Here is a 14,656-nt window from a genome sequence, read left to right on the forward strand (position 1 = left end):
ATGCAGTCACACACACGTATTTCTAGACTCCCTCTGAATATCAATCTTCTAAGCTCCTGCATTGCATTAGAAGAAGTGTCATACTCCCTCTTAATGTAGAAGGATCTCATAATCTCAATCATCAAAGATGTTTGTTCTCTTTATCCATCTTGATCATCAGGGTCTTTGGAGCTACTATCATTAGATCGAGTCTGCACAATATTTGGTAGCATTTGTAAAGTCCCAACTTTCTTTTCCTCTTTGCAACAGATTATCCCTCAAGATTCTCATTAACATCCTTCCCAATGCAATTTGCTTCCGTATTCAAGAGATCCAAGTACTCCTTGTTCGAAGTACCACTTGGCATTGCTACCCTTCATTGTATTTGTCGCCTTGCTTAAAAATATTGAGGATAGATCTTACATAGTTTGGAAACAAGCTTGATGTATCTCTTATGGACCCTTGTATGAGTAAGGATATGATATGGCAAGTTCCTCTGTAGGTCAAAATATTTGTACTCATGTTATACAAAACTCATTCTGAAATTCTTCCTCTTCAATTTGAAGCCAAACTTTTAGATGTGGAATGTTGGTGAAGCATAAAAGATGACAATCCTAGACTTGTTCCCATATATAGATGCAAGTAGTAGCTAATGCTTTATCAAGTCTGAAACCTCAACCATTTACAATTGTATTCTCCATTAATACTAAAGGAGTTCCAAATATATCATAGACCAAGGTCTTCCCAATGTCTTGTATATACTAGCAGCTCCTTTATAAGCCACATCTTCAAATTTCTTAGCGGACGTATATTAATTCATTGTAATTTGATTTTGAGACTATTTTCACCTCTTTAATAATCATTTCTTTAAAATGCATATATCTAAATTATATAAAATATCACAAAATATATTGTGTAATCAAAAAATCCATTTCTACATATAAAAGAAATAAAGGAGAGTAAGTTTCATACCCTTTGCTTTTGTTTTGGGCCTATTCCTTGTGCTTGGGAAATATTATCACTAACCTGAGATCATAAAATAATTGTCGATCATTTATAGTAATCTTGCCTTAATTCTCATGCATCGCCACCCTTTTGATCACATGAAATGCTAAGTCAAATTGGTATGAACAAAATCCCCCTGAATAGTATGATGCCTCTTATCACAGGTCCAATCAAATTGACCTCCGTCTTTCTTGCAAACCAAAAGGTTTGTACCTCCTTTTCTTATATTTATTTCCACATCCTTGCCTATGCTCGAACTCATCTTCCATGCTATTGGCACCTTATTTTCCTTATTTCTACCTTCCTCCTATCGTATGTGTGGTCACCAAGTCTTAGTCAGTTGTCTAACCAACCTCTAATTCATTTTAATGGCCCTTCTTTGACTGCATTTGCTGTCCTTAGTTTACTCAGATGAGACTTCTATATAAACCTCTGTGTTGATTCTTCCCATCAGATATTGCTAGCTTCCTCTATAAATTTGTTTCTATATCCATAACTTAGCGGTTGATTCACCCATTTCAATCTTAATTTATTCATCTACCTTCGTCCGCAGGAATAGAATGATATCTTCCACTTACTAAGGGTTCGATGCCTAATGTGTCTCCTTTTGTCCTTATCTCTTCAAGGGAGGCAGAGTGTTTACGTGAATTGCTTCTCATGCGTTCATTGATTCTGTTATACACTTATGCAAATAATATATGTTATTGGTTAATTTAAAATTTCCATCATGCCTCTCATTGACCAAACTTTGTTTCTTTATCCACGATTTGCAAACATTCTGATCAAATATTCTGGATTATTTCAGATTGTACTTACTGTTCACCAAAACCAACACATCTTAGTCAGCGTAATTCATGCCACATGCATTTGTGCAAGTGTATAACAAGCATTTATTAATTTTTTCTTAGTGGTGGTTGTAAAATGGAATCCTCAATCGAAGAACTTCCAATGGTTTTCTAACCCAGTCATATCAATGAGGTATCATGCAGGCTCGATAACAACTCCAGCTCTGTCAAAAAATCGTTATCTTGAATTCTTGAGAAACTGCTGCAGACAATACCATTTGAAGAGACAAGCCCATGCATTTTCAAATGCTTAAGATTCCAGTGTATACCATCTAAACACAAGCCCGTATAATGCTCAATCAACGAGATTTTATGGCTAATGGTTGCCCAATATTTGCATATATGCACATAGACCAATTACAATTGACGAACCTGTGAGAGATCAAATGTGCATGACAATTAGATCCATAATTCAAATCACTTGATCTCCATCACCTGATTTATTCTATGCACATTCATTTGCAGGGTGGCTCTGATAGCATGTTATTTATAGGATCGTTTTTGCAAATGTAGAATCGTAGCCATTATTATTGATGATTTTCCAAATGTAGATTTGAGGACTCATAAATATGAGAGGAGACATGTCTCTACGGCTAAACATCACTAGTTAACATATTAATATAATAGTAATATAAATAACCATATATGTAACTCATATTAACCATATATGTAATATTAATATGTTAACCATTTATGTAAATATATTGCTATATAATAATATATAATATATTATTATATTATTATATAATAATATATAATATATTATATATATAAGATATTTATCTTAAAGATGATTTACCATCAACAAGGTATCTCATGATAAAAACAACCTGATAGAAGCTACAACCTTAACAGAACTCACTCTGAATCTGATATCAATCTTTTGATTTTCTAATGATAAGTCAATACTTCCTCATGATGCACTCAAGATTAGGCCCATCAAAATCATGCAGTCACACACATGTATTTCTAGACTCCCTCTAAGTATCAATCTTCTAAGCTCATGTGTTGCCTTCGAAGAAGTATCATACTCCCTCTTAATGTAGAAGGATACTCATAATCTCAATCATCAAGGATATTTGCTTCAAGAACCTCACTTTATCCAGCCTGATCACAACTTCTTTTTAGCTACTATTATAAGCTGCCTAATGTGTCATTCTTCTTTACCTGCAAGATCAACTTCATATACAAAGGGAAAAATGAAGGAAAAATAACTCATATAACATACATGAAATTGCAAATGATAGAAAGACTATAATGAATAGATAAATATAATACTTAAGAATAGTAAATACTTATCTGTACATCACCATCATTAATACAAGTTGTCCAAGAGATAATTCAGATTTGAAACTTTGATGATGTCCCTTCTCTTACATCTACCTTCTAAAGATGGTTTGAGTGGGAATGGAACATTGGTTATTATTTCCCCCCACAATGTAAAATTCCCACTAATTCCATTATTTTTAGAATTCATTCCAAAGTTGGCTAGAGTACACAAACAATGCTCGATCTTGCATCCTCCTCATTCCATCTTTGAATCGTTGCATTATTTTTTCATGGGACTATATTTAGATTTAGTCACTTCTAAAAGACTTATATTTGTCCATGTTTTCTTTAAGAAAAATATTTCCTATCGACGTATAGAGGAATTGGTAGATTCCAAGATGTAATCAGAATTCGGTAGTCATAGAGAATAATTGAGGTCTCTTAGGTGTATAACAATTGTAGAAGCAAAAATACCACCCAATTTAGAATGACATTTCTTAGTAGTATACATATATCTGAAAACTGATTTCTTGATATATTGTAGTATTCATAGTCATCCCATGGCTTGCTCCTCTTGATGGATTCTCCTTTGTTGAATGATATGCATACTCTTTACTGAAGGCATTTGATCAATGACCTTCAATAAAGACTTTAATCAGTGGAAATTCCTACCAATGTTTTCTTCCTTAATACTAATTTCACCTATGTCTATAGGACGCCAATAGTCTCCATAAGAATACTAATAGTATTTACTTTCTCCTGATTAAGACTCAAGATTAGAGATCAAATCTCGCCACACTAGGAGATCAAAGATTCAATCTTACCACACTACGAACAAAGTACACTGTTATGCAGGATACCAAACCATGTGAAAAGAAATTTCTATCAAAATTTTTCTTGACTATTTCTTCTTTTAAATTGAATTTATCTTCCCGGTATCAATCTCCATGTATTGAAGATCTTATCAAGACACAATATAGAGTTGTTCTATGAAAGCACACGATGTTGGTGGTGAAATTGATGTGGACTTTGGAACACAAATTATTGTTGCAAGTTAATGCTAGCATAGCATGAAACCCAAGCTCTCAATTCAATTATCCACTGTTGGGGACTCCATGTTTCTTTTTCTGCGAATTTCAGCCCAATACTTATGAAAAAAAGATTATCTTATCTTGTGGGCCCCTAATCATGATATATACTATCATTTTTCCATAGTTACACCGCCCTGCAGGACGGGGGGACGGCGAGACGAGGGGACAAGTTTCCGAGACGGGCGGACAAAGGGGCCTTGATTTGGGGATGGCGGGGGGACGTAGAGGGATAGGGGAGGTGGCCGGGGGAGCAGGGGTGTATACACTACACATATGTTACTTAAAATGCTAGTTATAAAAAGATGTACTACAATTATACAATATAAGATATAAAGATGTAAAAAACTTAAACATTGAACTTTGCATTGAAGTTTTGAACTGGAACATCATGATTCATGATCAAATGACAAACAATGAACATTGAACATTGCATTGAAGTTTTGAACTGGAACATGATGATACAAAATCAAATGACAATGAACATTGAACATCAGCAAATGAAAGAGTGTCAAATTATATAATTTTAAATTTATAATATATATCAATCTTCAAATATAGAAATGCAAATATGAATAAAAATGAAGAATAGAAGGCTTTGGAACATAGGAGGAAGGAATGGGCCCCACACCCATTATTACAAAAATAGAACCAAAAAAAAAAATTTAAATGCCTTATTTTTTTTTTTAATGTCCCCCATCTTGCTGCCGCTGGAGACGTCCCCATGTCCCCCTACCTCGGGTGCGTCCCCATCACAAGTGCGGCCCGGTTTTGGTGGGGCGACACGTCCCCATGTTACACTGCAATTAGAAACATTTTGTTCTGCACAGCGTGCTTATTCTAAAGAGATTGTTGGCCTACAAACCAAGTTCATTTCTTTCTTTCGATACCAATATTGTAATAAAAATGATAATAACTATTATTTATTTTCTCCCAACAATATAATTAGACTATCATTTAAAAGATATTTCTTTTCATCATTATATAATGATTTTTACTTTATACTCTTAACAAAAAGAATATTTGAAATTCATAATAAATTATATTAATTAACTATAAACAATAATATATTTCTACATACCTTCGTGATGCGTCTTTCTTACCCTTTATGGTGATCAGCGGGACTTCTTTTTTAGTTTTCCTACTCACTCTATTGTATTCCAACTGATCTTGTGTTCAACATCAGTAAATCTTCATTACTGCCATGAGGAAACCGGCCTTCTACTAAAGATGGCGGACCTTTTTATATTAAATCATTAGCATCTTGGGCACAATGACTTGTCATCAATTTAGGGTTTTCCTCTATTGTGAGGAGTAGCAGCAGAAGAGGAATGCGAGGGAAGCACGGGCTTGAGACCTTCCCAAAACAAGGTAACAGGCTTATCCTTGGTGAAAAATGTTGTGTTGCAGAAGCAGCACCAAGTAGTGTGCCCACACTTGTATCCATTTATTGTTATTTATGTCCGACCACACACCAATTACGCCACTGATATTTTTCAACATAGGCTTCACTTATTCCTTGTTCATTTGTGATCCCCTCCTTTGCGACATCAGATTCAAAATCGAGTCAACCTAGGCATAATCAAGGGTATTTTCGATGATAAGGTAGATGAGGTCTTTGCTCAGAGGCAATGCCAGTGATTATGATAGTGGTCAAAGCAGAGTACCACCCCAAGTGCCTCCAGACCCAGAGTGGGCCATTCCCAACGCTAGATAGCCCAACCTTCCACTAGCAATTACGAAATTTTCCCAAGAAAAGTTGACACTTCTGAGACATTAGGCATTCCCTCTATTCCCAAATATAATATTAATGCCAATATTTTCTCTAATCAGCTAGTGTCTCCAGAAGCAACTAGGAGGACTAAAGATATGATTTCCAGATTTTAATTAGAGTTGTTTCCTGACATGTATTTTTGGTTCTGCAGTATGTTCTCTGCGCTATGTTCTTATGCAAATACAGACAATCCACATCCTGCAATTGATCGGTTCTTTGAGATACATCAGATGGTCATACAATCAATATCTGTGGTTGAAGCCCTTGCTACAACTGATACTGTAGGCAAAGCTAGAGATTGTCCAAGTTCAGATGGAGTGACTGATAAACCCTTTAATATCTCTACAGTGAAACCAAAGAGTGTTGTTCAATGGATTGGTGTTGCATTAGCAACAAATTTGGCATCAATATCTCTTCCTTATAGCTTTGACTGCAGTGTCATGAAGTCATGTCTGTCATATTCAGTCATTGGATGTATAATATTATTTCATGGTGATTATAAATTATTCATTTTCTACCCAACTGTATCATCCTTGGGTGGGTTCGATGCCTTTGATTTTGTGAGCAGGTCTCTGATTTCCAGTGGCATTCAGAGTACTGTTAGCACAACATGCCTACCCATTCATGGGAAGATTCAAGCAAGTCAGAGGCCATGGAACCCATGGTCACTCTATCAAATAGTCGATTCATTATCTAAAACGGTGGTCGAGTTTGAAATTTAATGTTCTATAATTCATTTATACATTTGCAGTTTGGTTCTGATATCATGTTTAGTAACATGGATCGATTTTTGCAAATGTAATTATATTGCCATTATTATAGATATGTTCTAAATGCAGATCCCAATCTCTTATAAATATAAGAGTAGGAGACATGTATCTATGATTAATCATTATTAGGTAATATATATTAACAATATAAATCATTGACGTAAAAATCACCTGAGGAGATTAATCGCCTAGGCCTGAAAAAGTTTAATCGGGAAAAATCGGGAAAAATTGGGAAAAAATCGGGGAAAAAATCGGGAACTAAAAAACCACTAAATTTTAATAAAAAAATGCAATTTTTTTACAGAATTCAATGTTTTTTTGCATCTAATGACTTAATTACTAACAATACATAAGAAACAATCATGTTTAGATATATATCAATGCAAAAAGAGTTATTAATCGGTAAATTACTAACAAGTAAGTCGTGACAAGTTGTAAATTACTAACAACTAACAAGTTCACAACACATGAGAAGTATTCTCATAAATAAAGTGTCAAATGTAAAGAGTTCAAATAAGCACATCAACATGACTACAAATAAGTACAAATGTCAAATACAGGACTACATCTTCCTCTTCCCAGTCACTTTACTAGCGAGTGCGGGAGAGGGTAAAGCTCTAGAACTAGAACCCCGCAGGGTTTGTGCCCGTGTCTGTGTCTGTGCCAATGCAGGAGATGATGTAGCTATAGAACTAGATGTCGGTAGCTCCACATTCGCTGCGCGCAAGATGTCAAGGTCCTCTGCAGTAAGCTCAATGTCATCATCCTCATCATCGCCCTCCTCAATGTCATCCAAATCGATGTCATATCCAGTTCCACCCCATTCCTCCTCCGCAGCCTCCTCCGCGGCCTCCCTCTCCAAATTGGAGATGTCCTCCTGTGTAAATAAGGGAGCCTGCTCCTGTGCCGTCCAATCATAATAAGGATCTATCTCATCCAAATCGATTGGCCCAGGAGGATCTTGTTGCGCCTTTTTCATGTGCAATTTAAGATTATATTGCACATAGACCATGTCATTCATCCTCTTTTGGGACAACCTGTTTCTCTTTTTTGTGTGGATGGCCTCAAACAAACTCCAGTTGCGCTCACAATGTGATGCGCTACAAGGCTGTGATAGGATTCTGAGAGCAAATTTTGCAAGATTTGGAGTGCTTGCACCCCAAGTGGTCCACCAAGCCACTGCATCACAAAAATTGTACAAGTTAGAAAATACTAATAGACAACAAAAAGTGAAACATAAATATTAATTTAGCATTTGAGATTCAAAAGTTTGCAAATGTATTACCTGGGGTTTGTGTAAGCCTTGCTCTCTTGCAGAGAGAAGTGGAGAACACCTTGCCCCCTGCTGAAGTGAAGATCTCCTGCTCAGCGATGATTTATCTCTTGTTTCCTCGCTGGTTACCATCTTTTCGATGCACTCACTTAGGCCTCTGATGACCTCTCCATCAGGATCTGCATATGTACCATCAACCCTAAAACCAAAAACCAAAAACAAATAAGTCTTGCAATTTTAGTACACACCCAACACCCTACGAAAGCAAAATGAACTCAAGTCTTCGTTAACTTAAATTTGAGTAAGAATGAGCTTACAATATACCTAAAACGTGGGTTGAGGAAATATCCTGCTGCATGAATGGGTTGGTGAAGCTGATTATTCCACCTTCTATCAATGATCTGCCAAATGGGTTCATATTTAATGCTTTCCCCCTTGTAGTAATTTTTGACAGATTCTTTGGCCTTGTCCATGGCCTCATATAGTTCACCCATTGGCGTTTGGTCTCCATCAACCAAACGCAGAACTCTGACTAAAGGCTCAGACACCTGCAATATAAATTTGAAATTAGTTGACAAGTTACAAAATTATTATTTACTTGAGTTACAAACTTAGTATGTTATAAAGTTGTAAAGTGTAAACTAAAACTTAAAGTTTTGTAGTTACCTTTACTATTTCATCAGCCTTATCTTCAAAATATTTATCAAACTCAATCTGCACAACATTCTCTCCTTCACTCTTCTTTGAAAATGTGGAAGCAAGCCATTTTTTGGAAACAAACATTTGCTTCAAAGAAGCCAAATTATCGAGAATGCTTTGCAATGTCAAAAAAATCGTTGCAAACCTTATGACGGCAGGCTTGACAATTTCTTTGCCATCAGTGTCCTCTCTCATCAGGCTAAGGACCCATGGGTGATTGTATATGTATTTTGTCACCCGCCTTGCATCCTCCACAATTGGAGTGACCCACTCAAGTTTGCCCATGTCCTCCAAAAGAAGGTCAAGGACATGTGCTGCACACGGGGTCCAAGAGAGAGTGGGGTGCCTCTGCTGTAGGAGTTTTCCTGCCAATTGTAAAAGCAAATACTAATTAGTTTCCAACTTTTCAAATATATCAAACTATTAAAAATTCTTGTTGTGAAATTCACAATGCACATGCAACATAAAATTACGGTTTACCTGCTGATACATATGCAGCAGCATTGTTTGTGATGATTTGCACCACATTTTCAATGCCAATCTCTAAGACCATGTTCTCCAACATCAATGTTAATGTCTGAGCATTTTTTGCCTTGTTGGAGGCATCGATTGATTTCAGGAACACCACATTATCATTACAGCAGGCCAAAAAATTAATTATGGTCTTGCTCTTCCCATCCGTCCACCCGTCAGAAAGAATGGTGCAACCAAATTTTGTCTATTCTTGTTTCTGTTCCTCAACAAATGCTTTGGCCCTCTCAACAGCATTTCCAATAAGCCTACAAAAACAAAATTTAGTTATGTCTTAGATTCTTAGTAATTTAAAATTGATTTAGACTTTAGTAATCAACATTCTAATTTCTAGATAAATTAATTAAAATTTAGAACTAAGTAAAAAGTTAAAAATTAAAAGGAAATCGAGTGTAATAAAATTATTCGCTTACCTACCACCCAACACAAAACGAGAAGGGGACTTGTACCCCTTTCTTGCAACTGTCAACCCTGTGGCCAAAGCCTCCCAATAGGGACTGTCAACAACACTAATAGGAAGGTTGTTGAAAACCCAGAAATCTGCTAGTGCATTGTCCAACTGGTCATGGACCTCCTTATTCCATCTAGTGGCCTCTAATGAAGGTTGTGCACCAGGTGTGTGCCTCGGCACAAAATAGCTCCCTATCCCAGAAGCACCTGCTGATCCTGATGGTGCGGAAGTGCTAGGAGGTGTAGCAGTGGGAGTGGGAGTGGAACTCGTGAAAGAAAAACCACCCTGTTTGCGGACACACGGCCCACGATAAGAGCCAGCCATGCTCTCAATGGCTGCCTCCCCCTCCTGAACATCAACGAAACTGCCCTGGGTCTCTGTTATGGCTGCCCTGACATGCAATTTATTCCGCTCTCTTTGCAATTTTTTTTGCTCTCTAGCTGCAAGCAAGGCATTTGCAAACCTTTTTATTTCTTCTGTTGTACTCTCACAAGGATTCGTATCATGTTTTGAGATCCCTGCGATGTGATATTTGAACCGGTAAACGCCCCCGGATATTACTTTTTCACATCGAATGCAAATCACTTTGGTTGGTTCATCGGGTGCTTCATAGGCATATTTCCATGCTTGATCTCTCGCATTCTTTGGCCTGGTGCCAATGTAGCCTGAGGGTCATGGAGTCAATGGCCATTTGTCTGCCATTTAAAACTACTGCGGGCTGCCTACACATACAAATTTTTTTAAAAAACTATAAATAAATTATAACAAGATCAAAGTTAACAGTTAAACAAAGAATTCAAGCAACATTCCAATAACAGCACCAATAAAATGAAATCCAAATAACATTCAAACAAACTAGCTGCTAGGGTTTCAAATTTTTTTTAAAAGGGTAAATTTTTAGCATAAATTCGATCTAGAATGGAAAAAAATGCAAATGAATGCATTTAATCTTGCTTACATTCATCAAATGCATTCCTAACTAATTAGGAATGTATTTTTATCCATTTACATGCAAGAAAAAAAAATACAATCTCTTGCAAAAACAAAAAACAAAGATTCAAATCACTTACCTAGTAACGAAGAAATCGAATCAAAAGGCCTCCAAATGCACTTGATTCCGCCTGTTTCTTGCCAAGAACTCCTTCTCTATCCTCTCCTCTCCAAAACGCCCTAAGCAATGTAAAAACATAATGAAAAAAATGTGTTTTTTCGTCACTTTATGTGACTGCCGGGCGCGGGCGATTTTTTTGCATCAAATTGCGATTTTTTAGGTGATTAATCTGCGATTTTTTGGAAAAAAATCTGCAAAAAAAAATCGCGATTTTTGGGGCGACTAAATCGCTGGCCCCAAAAAATCGCGATTTTATCTCGTATCGCTGATTAATCAGCGATACTCACATCTATGATATAAATCACAACATAACATATATCTATATATATATATATATATATATATATATATAGTATAATTATAATATTATATTTATGATATATATATCAACATTGTATCTTACGATTAAATCAATCCAACTGTAGCTATAATCTTAACAAATGTATCACTTCATATATGACCATGATGTAATCGTCTCATAATTACTTTTACATTGTTAGGATCCTATTCAAGAAATATAGTAAAAATTACATAAATACAAAATTTTACCATCTTTAATCGAGGGACATCACGGAGATTTGGTGAAATTGTTGCCAATGTAATTCCAAATTCATTGAAGCTTGGTAAAGACTTCTATTATTTAGGAGTGTGGCATGGTTTCCTATTTCTCACACAATTAGATTTGTTTATGTTGAGTAGATGAATGTAAGATATTGTTGTTGATTCATAGTGAAACCTCATGTTTTCGATTATATGAAAACAAGCTTTGAAGGGACCCTAAAACCCTTTTTACAGAAGAGACTAAAGATTTATAGCACTAAAGCCCAGATCATACAACAAAACCACAATAAAATAGACCAACCAAAAACAAAAGACCAGCCGAGAAAAGGACAGAACCGAAAACACCGTCCAACCCAAAACAAAATAAGACTAGGGCCACACAAGAGAACACCACTAACCCAGACACTCATGTTCATACCTTTTGGTGCTTGTTGATTGCAAGTAGCAGTGCAAGGTTAGGCTGAACTTATCTTAATGTTTAACATCAATGACTTCATGCTTATTGATTCGCAAGTTTTATGGTGTCAATATGTGTGAACGATTTGTGTAAATCATTCAATTATCCTTAGAAGATTTGCATCAACTTTGCGCAGTTGTTCTACTTTGCAAAACAAAGTTTTGTTTTTTTCACTTCATCATCAATAGTGTCTTTCATTGATTTAAGTAGAATAGATTTTTAAACCCTATCTCTTTTGCACTTTATTTCAAAGTCATTATTAGAAGCTAAGTCACAAGGTCTGAATTCAAATTCGAGTTCATCGATCATAAAATTCTAATGAAATTCAGCAAGGGTAAAAATTCGGAAAATAAAATTCAACATTAAATTTTAGTAATATATATTTATGTATTTTTTAATATTAGTAATATATCCTCAAAATTGTCGAAAAAGTTTAACTTCTACTAAATAATTTTACTAAATAACTCACTATCAGTTTAAAATAAAATAATATATCATGAAATAACAATATTATATTAAATATCATAAGATTCGGATGATGTTCGGAAAGAGTAAAATTCGCTGAAATTCGAATCTCGTGGATGAAATTTGACGAATCCTAACTTAGATTACAAGTAGCTAAAGAGCTCATATTGTCAAATCATTCGTTTTTTGAAAAGCTAATAGATTCATGAATGAATAGTGAGTCTTTTTGTGATAACCAGCATATCACATCATTAAACTGAGTTGGACCCAACACCAAAGTCATTTGTATGCATATTAAACATTTGGGTCGTCTTAGGTGATCAGACAAGTCAAATTATTTAGCATCTAAGGTTTCTTTGATCAAGAGAGGGTAGAATACTTTTTTATCCTACACATTGAGCTGGTCACAATACTCACATCAAAACTATCCATTACATCAGCCCTGTAACTTTTGCAATCAGCACTTGTATTGACTCGAGCCCACTACTTATATGGTTACTGGAAGCTTGGACTACAATTATAGAAGCAATTTTAAAAGAAATACTATATCTCACATCATGTATTTCCAAATATTACTGAAGTAGAACAGCACACAAACATTAAATTTGAGCAGAAAGAAAATAACAGCTCAGAAATCAAATGTATTTGAATTTGCAATTCCCATTCAACAATATTGCTGCCTAATTCAAACAAAACAAAATCAAAGCATGTATTATGAATGCACGCAATTTTACTCATGAATTCTACTGCATAACACATCGTATGAGTAAGTTTTGAGTTACCAGCAGATGAATGGCTAACATGGTTAGCAAGTGTAGCTAGGGCTCCTGCTTCATATAGTGCTAGGGATCCCTTTTCTGAGGCTGTTGCAATCCCCAGTAAGCACTCATAACATTCTGTGGAAACAGATTCCTCTGGCCTGAATACAAATTTCCAATGAGTAATAAGCTGGTGATAAATTCATCTCAACTTTGCAGATCATATAAATTAGATTATAAAATATTCCATGTCACTGGGATTTGGCAAAACACTGCATTCTTCATAAATGATGACAGAACTAACTAGACAAAAGGCCAACGACCTGAACAGAGAGAACACAGTCTAGAAGCCAATCACTATCCAGTACTTTGTAAATCATGCAATGTATTGGAAAGATAAAAGGAACAAAGAGATAAGACAAAGGAGAGAAGCATCATAAGAGATGCTTCAAAATACAGTTGCCCATTTTATATACCTTCTATGCTGATAAATTATGTTAGGCAAAGGTCATCCATAGCCACTGAGTTTTGTTTCCCTTTTACCTTGCAAACTGATGGTCAAGTGTTATAATTTATAAACCATGTAAATTAAATGTTCTCTGAATCTGGAAGAAGAAAACTTGATGAAACAAGTAAGCATTGAAAAATTAAAATTGGAAATACCAATAAAATCCATGTGAGTTACTCTGTTCAGCAGAGCCGAGAGGCTGGTCATAAAGCAAGACAACCCAACAAAGGTAAGCTAGAACTCTGAGGGCAATATGCCATTACAACGGTCCAATATTTTCAAAAAGATCAATCTGGTCCTACAGAAGTCATACTATTTTGAAAGGCTTGTGCTCTATTCATATCTAACCACACACCTCAAAGGAACCCCAGCATTCAATTCCCTCTTTAAGTAAGATGTTACTGTCCTGCAAAGTGTAGCCAAATTTCCAGAGTGGACCCGAAATTGTACAAGTTATAAAATTCAATAATTCACTCTAAAACTACTCACTGTCCCTTCATAAAATCTACAAATATACTCCTTAATATTGCTCTTGCATGCTTGAATCTGCTAGTGTATTAATGATATATTTATATTTATATTTCACGCACCTCTCTCACTCCTTCCACATCATATTCTCAACATGTGACAAAATTTATATCATCATTCCTCCATGAAGAGAGGCATCTCTTAGAAAAGAGACAACTCTTTGAAAAGATATCATCCTTTGTCAATAATCTTCTTCACAAACATGATAGAATTATCTCCATATATTTTATTTCTCAACTATGCATACTATCCATGGATCTGTTGTTGTGTAATTTATACTACATGTTTTACACACCACTCACGAACCATTAATATCTCTATCAAAATTTCTTTGACATCGATAACACCATCTATAACATTTTTCCTTAATTAACTTACTCATTTCTTGACAATTATCATGTTTATGTACCTCGACAATAATGACAATGCCACTTTTCACTTTTGAGATTAATGGCAATTGCGATAATAGATAGTTTCTATTATTATTATTTATTATTTAATGGTTATCTATTGTAAATATTAGAATGTTTCTAATATTTAGTATACTATGTCTAGAATATAATGTTTCTATTCTTTATGATTGT

At 35.3% G+C, this 14,656-nt stretch overlaps 1 protein-coding gene across 1 annotated transcript in view; it reads right to left on the reverse strand.

Annotated features, from left to right (window-relative positions):
- Window positions 1-14,656, reverse strand: part of LOC149551825 (neurochondrin family protein) — a 255,668-nt gene that overhangs the window by 181,778 nt on the left and 59,234 nt on the right. Inside the window, exon 4 of the mRNA XM_089787327.1 lies at window positions 13,061-13,197. Coding sequence (XP_089643453.1) covers window positions 13,061-13,197 — 137 coding nt within the window. The remainder of the gene's footprint in view (window positions 1-13,060; window positions 13,198-14,656) is intronic.

Source organism: Cupressus sempervirens, chromosome 6 (assembly GCF_028749045.1).
Source record: "Cupressus sempervirens isolate cs-2001-9-10 chromosome 6, ASM2874904v1, whole genome shotgun sequence".
Taxonomy (NCBI): domain Eukaryota; kingdom Viridiplantae; phylum Streptophyta; class Pinopsida; order Cupressales; family Cupressaceae; genus Cupressus; species Cupressus sempervirens.